Source organism: Phyllopteryx taeniolatus, chromosome 21, assembly GCF_024500385.1.
Source record: "Phyllopteryx taeniolatus isolate TA_2022b chromosome 21, UOR_Ptae_1.2, whole genome shotgun sequence".
NCBI lineage: Eukaryota > Metazoa > Chordata > Actinopteri > Syngnathiformes > Syngnathidae > Phyllopteryx > Phyllopteryx taeniolatus.
This window is the reverse complement of record NC_084522.1, coordinates 17,120,884-17,128,501: the sequence shown is the minus strand read 5'-3', so window position 1 is coordinate 17,128,501 and position 7,618 is coordinate 17,120,884. Positions and strand designations below refer to the sequence as shown.

Sequence of the window (7,618 nt, the reverse complement as noted above, 5' to 3'; positions counted from 1 at the left end):
AACCTGGCCTGAGTATATATTTTAAGAAGTCGAAGCAATGTCTCGTAAATGCACCTTACAACAAAATGTCTGTTTATGTCATTTGTCGCTCTTATTTATATGTAACTGAGTATACTATGCAGCAACAACTTCCATACCATGAGGACCAGCTCGACTGGAGATGGATCAGGCACTCTCCTTTCCCTTTCACTGTCTGAACCTGGCACGTCGTCTTTCTCGCTGTCTGCCTCCTCATCTTGGTGATGCTCTCCCGCCTCCATCTCTTCACCACTGTGGTGTTCTCCCAAGCTCTTCCTGTCCCTGGTCACCATGGGCTTGTATTTCATCACATTTCTTTTGCCCGTCTCTCTCTCTCCTTCCACCTCACCTTCGTCTTTTCTCTCTCATTCCACCTCACCTTCATCTTTTCCATCACCCTTGCTCAACTGTTCATTTTCTCTTTCTGTCCCCTTTCTCTTTGGTGAGACAAAAACTGCAAATGCTACCTTTGCTCTCCATGTCTGTAAGATTAAAAGTAATTTCACAGCGTTTTCCTGACAGTGAATCGATGTTGGCCTTTACACAGAAAACAAGCTAACATTACATGTACAGTTAGCAAAACAACGTTCTTCACCCGGATTTTTAGGAGCTCAAAATCAGCACTGCAACTCTACTAGCACTGTGCTTTCATTTTAATGACGTTTCTTGCTAGATAGACATATAGACAGTTGCTCAGTTTGTACCTCTCTCCCCCTGTGTCTTCTTTCCTCCTGACTCGTGCGTCCTAGCGCCCTCGCTTTTTCAAAACAAAACAGTGTGTTACTGCGCTGGCGTTGCAGCCGCTCGTCATCTCGTGCTGCATTGCCTTCAGTCAGACATTGGTGTTCCTTGATCGTAAATGTCAAATTCGTCGCTGCAAATTGGGCTGGCAGGCTTTCTTTTAGGGTGGCATTTGCCACCCTATGCCACCTCGGTAGATCAGGTCCGTCTCGTGCCCCTCATGTAGGATGCTGGTGCATGTCAGGCGCAGACACTGCAAACAAATGTAAAACATTAGTCTTCAATGAGACTACACAATCTAATGGGATCCAGTACAATGTAATGTAAGGTTATATGATGCTCAGTTTTGACCTTCACCTAAACGCCATTTATGTCCAATGTATTAATATGTGAAGCTTTTATTTTGAAGTTGGTCCTTGCACCACGTTGGCGCCGTGTTACCGTAATGCTTAGTATGAACAACCGTTGTTTCTGCTGGCTTGACTTTTTTACTGGAGGCTGGAACCGCAGTCACTTGTTGCACCCAACTTGCTCCACTGAGCTCTTCTCTACAGGGGATTGCTCGCTCTCTACTGCTCTCTACTGACCAAAAAGATAACTGCAGATATTTATAGTGGAACAAAAACTTGTCAAATAAAGTGATCAGAGTTTGGGATATTAGAGTTTTAATACTGCAATTCTATTTGTTTAGTTCATCCGTATTTTTAGGCTGTGATGTCAATTCAATAAAATGATCTTTTATTTTTTTTAACACTATGTACAGTGTTCAATATACGTCTATGTTCATCCATCCATTTTGCCAGGGGTGTCTTAAAATATATACAGAGGTGTGAATTTTATTAAACTGAATATTGTAGAAAGTTCATTATTTCCAGAGTTCAAAGAGTGACTCATTTTATACAGATGAATTAAACACATGGAAAAACATGAGGCCACACATTCCCTCATAAATTTGATCCTGAAAATCGTTTCCATTTTTTTCGTTTACAATTATTACATTACATGTAATAATTGTAGTTTCTGGTGATGGTGAATTGTGGGTTAATTCTTGTGAGCTGTCCAGAGGTCAATCTCATTTTTGTCGCGGGCCGCATTGCTGGTACAGTTTCTCTCAGAGTTGCATTATGACTGTGAAACCATATACATTTTTCATCTCCTCATTACATATGCTTTACTTATGGATAACTAGCAAAAATAACTGCAATATCACCCTCCGATTGGCTGGCGACCAGTTCAGGGTGTACCCCGCCTCTCGCCCGGAGATAGCTGGGATAGGCTCCAGCACGCCAGCGACCCTCGTGAGGATAGGCGGAACGGGAGATGAATGAATGAATAACTGTAATATCTCATGGAAATCGACAAAAACGATTTGGTTTCGGGGCCACATAAACTGATGTGGTCGGCTGCATGCGGCCCCCGGGCCTTGAATTTGATACCTGTGCAGTACATACATAAATAAACAAATAAATAAATACATACATACATTTAAATAAATTGAAATACATTCAAATAAATTAAAATAAATTCAAATAAAATCATGAAATACTTGACTGTGTATGGGTGTTTATTTGATTTTCGTTTTTCCCAAAAATAAAATGTCACGAAAACTGTATATATACCTACCTTACCTTAATTGTCATCTTTCTGTTAGTCAGAATCTGTTCACGTCCATATATATTGATTTAAGTTCTATATTTTTTAATTTGGTCTTTTTGTCAGATACCCTAGAGAAATGCCATTACCGCCACAATGGCATATTGATTAAAAATGGATTAATCTTGTGATGGTAATGACGTGATGGTAATGACATTTCAAAGTTTTAAGCTAACTGTGCTATGCTGGTGGAGTTAGTTTAAATTTTTCTTTTAGCTAGCTAGTCCTGTACAACATTTTTATATGATTATCAAGTTTTTACAGGAAAATCTTTAAACATATTAACACTACAAGTCGTTTAGTAATGACATGCAATACAAATATTATGTGACTTAAGGGTACAAATGAAGAAAAAACTTACTCTTGCAGTTATCAAATTGTCTGACTTCTCTCTGCCCGAGCATGTGCTTGAGTGAAAAGACAAAATGACACAGGGAAATAAAAAATCAGATTTTGAATAAACTTTATTGATCTGAAAATGGTCAATGTGGCGGTAATGACAGCAACTTTAAGGGACAAATGTTTTGTATATATGATGAGAAATCATTAATTCTATTATCCATCCATCCATTATCTGAGCCGCTTCTCCTCACCAGGGTCGCGGGCATGCTGGAGCCTATCCCAGCTGTCATCGGGCAGGAGGCGGGGTACACCCTGAACTGGTTGCCAGCCAATCGCAGGGCACATCGAAACAAACAACCATTCGCACTCACAGTCATGCCTACGGGCAATTTAGAGTCTCCAATTAATGCATGTTTTTGGGATGTGGGAGGAAACCGGAGTGCCCGGAGAAAACCCACGCAGGCACGGGGAGAACATGCAAACTCCACACAGGCGGGGACGGGGATTGAACCCCTCACCTCAGAACTGTGAGGCTGACGCTCTAACCAGTCGGCCACCGTGCCGCCTAATTCTATTATATTTAAAGGAATTTATGGTAAAAGTGACACCATTTTAGCATTTTTTAGTAGGAAGATCGAGCTTCATATATCCAAACCCTGTGCTAGGGACAGGGTGACAATTGTAAAATACCACCAAAAAACTGCTAAAAAAATGTCAACCTATACTAATATTAACATGAAATTTTAGACAACACTTATAATTAGGCACGCCCACCGCTGGTTATTGAAAGAATCTATTTAAATATAGTTTTCTTTAAATTTTACATCAAGAATACAAAAAGGCCTGTCATCAAATAAACACCCATACATGACTTTTTGACCTGAGTTATGAAATAAATGAAGTTTTGCACAATACTCAAATTCATTGAGATGCATTTTTATACACAAATACTGAAGGATGTTATACAAGGCAAGAATAAATTAAAAGAAAAATGATGAATAAAAAAATACATTGTCTATCAAATATTTCCCAAAAAGTTTTCAATTACTTATTTTTTTTTCAACCATGGTGCTAAATAAGATCATTTCCCATAAGCAACAACGCTGGGTTTGGAGCAAATCCTCATCTTGTGATAAATGTGGTATTTTTCCAAAGAAGTCGTACCAAGACACTCGCCTGACTTTGGTGCGGGCAGCGTGGGTTCAGATCCCACTCAGTGACAGTGCGTATGTGAGTGCGAATGGTTGTCCGTGTCTATATGTGCCCTGCGACTGACTGGCGACCAGTTCAGGGTGTAGTCCGCCTTTCGCCCGAAGTCAGCTGGGATAGGCTCCAGCGCCCCGTGACCCTAACCAGGTTTGCATGTTCTCCCCGTGCCTGCGTGGGTTTTCTCCGCGCACTCCGGTTTCCTCCCACATCCCAAAAAGATGCAGGTAAGTTAATTGAAGACTCTAAATTGCCCGTCGGTGTGACTGTGAGTGCGAATGGTTGTTTGTTTGTATGTGCCCTGCGATTGGCTGGCAACCAGTTCAGGGTGTACCCCGCCTCCTGCCCGATGACAGCTGGGATAGCCTCCAGCGCTCCTGGTGAGGATAAACGGCTCAGAAAATGGATGGATGGTTTCCAAATGAATAAAAATGTTATTTTCCTGCAGTCGATGAGTATGTCAACCCAAAATATCTTCAAAACAAATGACGAGTGATAAAAAAAAAAGAGGATTTCATTCCATAATTGGTAAAAGAGTATTCACTTTCAACTTGTTATCTTTTTTTCATATATATATATTTGCTGAATCTATTTGGTGCATGATTTTATATGAGCCCTCTTTAACTTTATTGATGAGACAATACCAGCCATCCACAATACCCATTGAGATTTCTCCCAACAGGCTCATTCCAGCACATTAGGCCACATCCAGGATACGTCGTCATTGTGCACCAGCCAGTGAGCTTGAGCGTGACCGTGGCTGATCCTGATCCTGACCACCTGTTGCATCTTAGTGTTTTCTGCAGAGGCATGCTCAGATAAGAGCATGGAAACAATCCACAACCTGCTGCAGAAAACAAAAAAATTAATCACAACTCTTACTTGCAAGAAGTTGAATTGTCTCTCGACAGACTGATTTTCCAGGATGTCAATGAAAACTCTTCCCCTGGTTTTCATTAACCTTGGAGGGGAGATGCTTTCCATACTGGACCATCCCCTGCAAGCTCACAGCACTTCTGAGGGCAAGTCTGAAAAAGGTAAGTTGAAAACTTGCTTCTACCAGTCTTTCCAGTCACGTTGCTGTCATACAGTGTGCAAAACATTTTAAATATAAGCATTTGTTTGTATTTTGGAATGTTTAACATTTGTTTCCTGTCTTTGTTTTTTTTGGAAAGCTGCAGAAGTGTGATCTGAAAATGACAGAAAAAGAGGTACAGGCAATATGCTAAAGCAGGTGTTCACTCATCTTAGGTTGGGAGTCTGTAAAATTATGAAGTGCCCACCTGCATGTGGGCATGGAATTCTCCAGAGCTTCACAGATTGCCACTGGAATTCTGTTACACTGCATGTCGATATCACAGCGCTGGTGGATGTTGTTCCATGCCCAAGAAGGTTAAGGCAGTGCTGGAAAAATAATGGTGGCCGCAAAAAATACAATCTTGCTGTTTTGGGCACAATTTGAACATTTTCAGCTAGGGGTGTATTCACTTTTGTTGCCATTGGTTTAGACATTAATGGCTGTGTGTGGAGTTATTTTGAGGGAAGACTACATTTTCACTGTTGTACATACTGTATACTAACTACATTATTTACAAAAATGTGACACGTGAACTCCCGTTTGTGACATACTGTACTATATAGGATCAACCACGATGTGTTTCTGTCCCTTCCCGTTGACAGTGATGAATGACATTGTCGGGAACATGTTCAGTGAAGCCTTCATGGATGAACTTTTGAAACCTCAGCTGCTGTATTCACACAGGACAATCAAAGTCGAACTAACTCGCTTGGCGATCATGAAGCTGAAGACGGTCAGCATGGAGAAGGTAACAATGACATCGGAAACCGTTCTCAATATGGAACACCAATGGAGGCTACTGTTACAATGATGAACATACGATTCAATGAATACCTCTCTGACAGTGCCAATCAAAACTGATCATGAGAACAAATGAGCAACATAAAATTGGCAAAATCGTGTACATTTCCTCGGTTTAACGTATGTTTTGTCTGTTTTCAAACAGCTCTACGAGCTGATGATCATGGCCTTCAAGTATCATGTCTTCCACTGTCCGCGCCCTAAGGACCTGCTGCTCATCTCATACAATCACATCGACACCATCAGGGAATTTGTGAAAGACACTCCTGCCGTTGTGAACAAAGTGGATGAAACTCATAGGAAGATCATTGAGGTAGACCTGAGCCAGTCTGTTCAGAATTCAGTGAACCCCCCGTTATAAAGATATGGTCACAATATGTTCACAATAGCTGTAAACCCATAATCTATTGATGGTGGCCTCAGGATTGCATCTCTGCTTTTTGCTGATGATGTGGTTCTGTTGGCTTCATCAAGCCGTGACCTCCAACTCTCACTGGAGCAGTTTGCAGCCGAGTGTGAAGCGGCTGGGATGAGAATCAGCACCTCCAAATCTGAGACCAAGGTCCTCAGTCGGAAAAGGGTGGCGTGCCATCTGGCGAAGGCGTTCGACCGTGTCCCTTGGGGAGTCCTGTGGAGAGTGCTTCGGGAGTATGGGGTACCGAACCCCCTGATACGGGCTGTTCGGTCCCTGTACGACCGGAGTCAGAGTTTGGTCCGCATATCCGGCAGTAAGTCGGACTCGTTCCCGGGTGAGGGTTTGGACTCCGCCAAGGCAGCCCTTTGTCGCCGATTCTGTTCTAACTTTTATGGAGGCATCCGATTCGGATGCCTCCTGGGAGGCCTCCCCAGTGAGGTGTTCCGGGCACGTCCCACCGGAGGAGACCCCGGGGACGACCCAGGACACGCTGGAGAGACTACGTTCTTCGGCTGGCCTGGGAACGCCTCGGGATCCCCCCGGAAGAGCTCGATGAAGTGGCTGGGGAGAGGGAAGTCTGGGCGTCCCTGCTAAAGCTACTGCCCCGTCGACCCGACCTCGGATAAGCGGTAGAAAATGGATGGATGGATGGATGGTCGCCCCTCGTCTGCTACCTGCAAAATGACCTAAAACAGATACCATTATCTTGACACTCTGGCAACTGCATCCACAATATACCACGCCTGAGCAGAAGGGAGGGAGGGAGGATATGGGAGGGCTTATTAATGAAAATGTAAATTGTGACTTACTATTCCGTACTGTTCAATCCTTTCAATAAAATACACACAAAAAAAACAATACACACACATTTAACCACAAAATATATTGACAGTGCAAGAGCAATGGAGAAAAAAATGGCAAAATATCAAGATTAAAAACACATATAGTACAAAAAATGAGGTGTTTGCATCCTGGAGACTTCCTGTACGATCCATTTTCTTAATTACTAAAAAAAAAAAATAATAATAATAAATAAAATAAAATATATATGATGTAAGCGGCACGTGAGCGCCTGGTTAGAGCGTCAGCCTCACAGTTCTGAGGACCGGGGTTCAATCCCCGGCTCCGCCTGTGTGGAGTTTGCATGTTCTCCCTGTGCCTGCATGGGTTTTCTCCGGGCACTCCTTCCAAAACATCCCAAAAACATGCATCCTTTTGAAGGCGCCGGGGCCGGCAGAGCAAGCTCTGGTGCAGGCACTGCATAAACAAATACATCAGTACAGGAGCTGTTGAGGCAGTTCTCACCAGCAGTCATCGAATCAGTCCTGTGTTCATCCATCACAGTCTGGTTTGGTGCTTCCACC

The 7,618-nt window shown here is 42.7% G+C and overlaps 1 protein-coding gene and 1 long non-coding RNA gene across 2 annotated transcripts in view; one reads left to right on the top strand and one right to left on the bottom strand.

The window, feature by feature from the left end:
- Window positions 1–353: 353 nt before the first annotated feature.
- On the bottom strand, window positions 354–1,308 carry LOC133471422 (uncharacterized). The gene is made up of 3 exons (XR_009786211.1): window positions 1,201–1,308; window positions 723–1,012; window positions 354–500 (listed from the first exon to the last, which is right to left on the bottom strand). It is a non-coding gene; the product is annotated as an uncharacterized LOC133471422 (long non-coding RNA).
- A 3,577-nt stretch (window positions 1,309–4,885) lies between these two features.
- The window catches only part of LOC133471492 (protein OSCP1-like), a 55,491-nt gene continuing 52,758 nt past the window's right edge, over window positions 4,886–7,618 (top strand). The window contains exons 1-3 of the mRNA XM_061761061.1: window positions 4,886–4,997; window positions 5,641–5,786; window positions 5,985–6,152. Of these exons, the coding sequence (XP_061617045.1) occupies window positions 4,886–4,997; window positions 5,641–5,786; window positions 5,985–6,152 (426 nt within the window). The remainder of the gene's footprint in view (window positions 4,998–5,640; window positions 5,787–5,984; window positions 6,153–7,618) is intronic.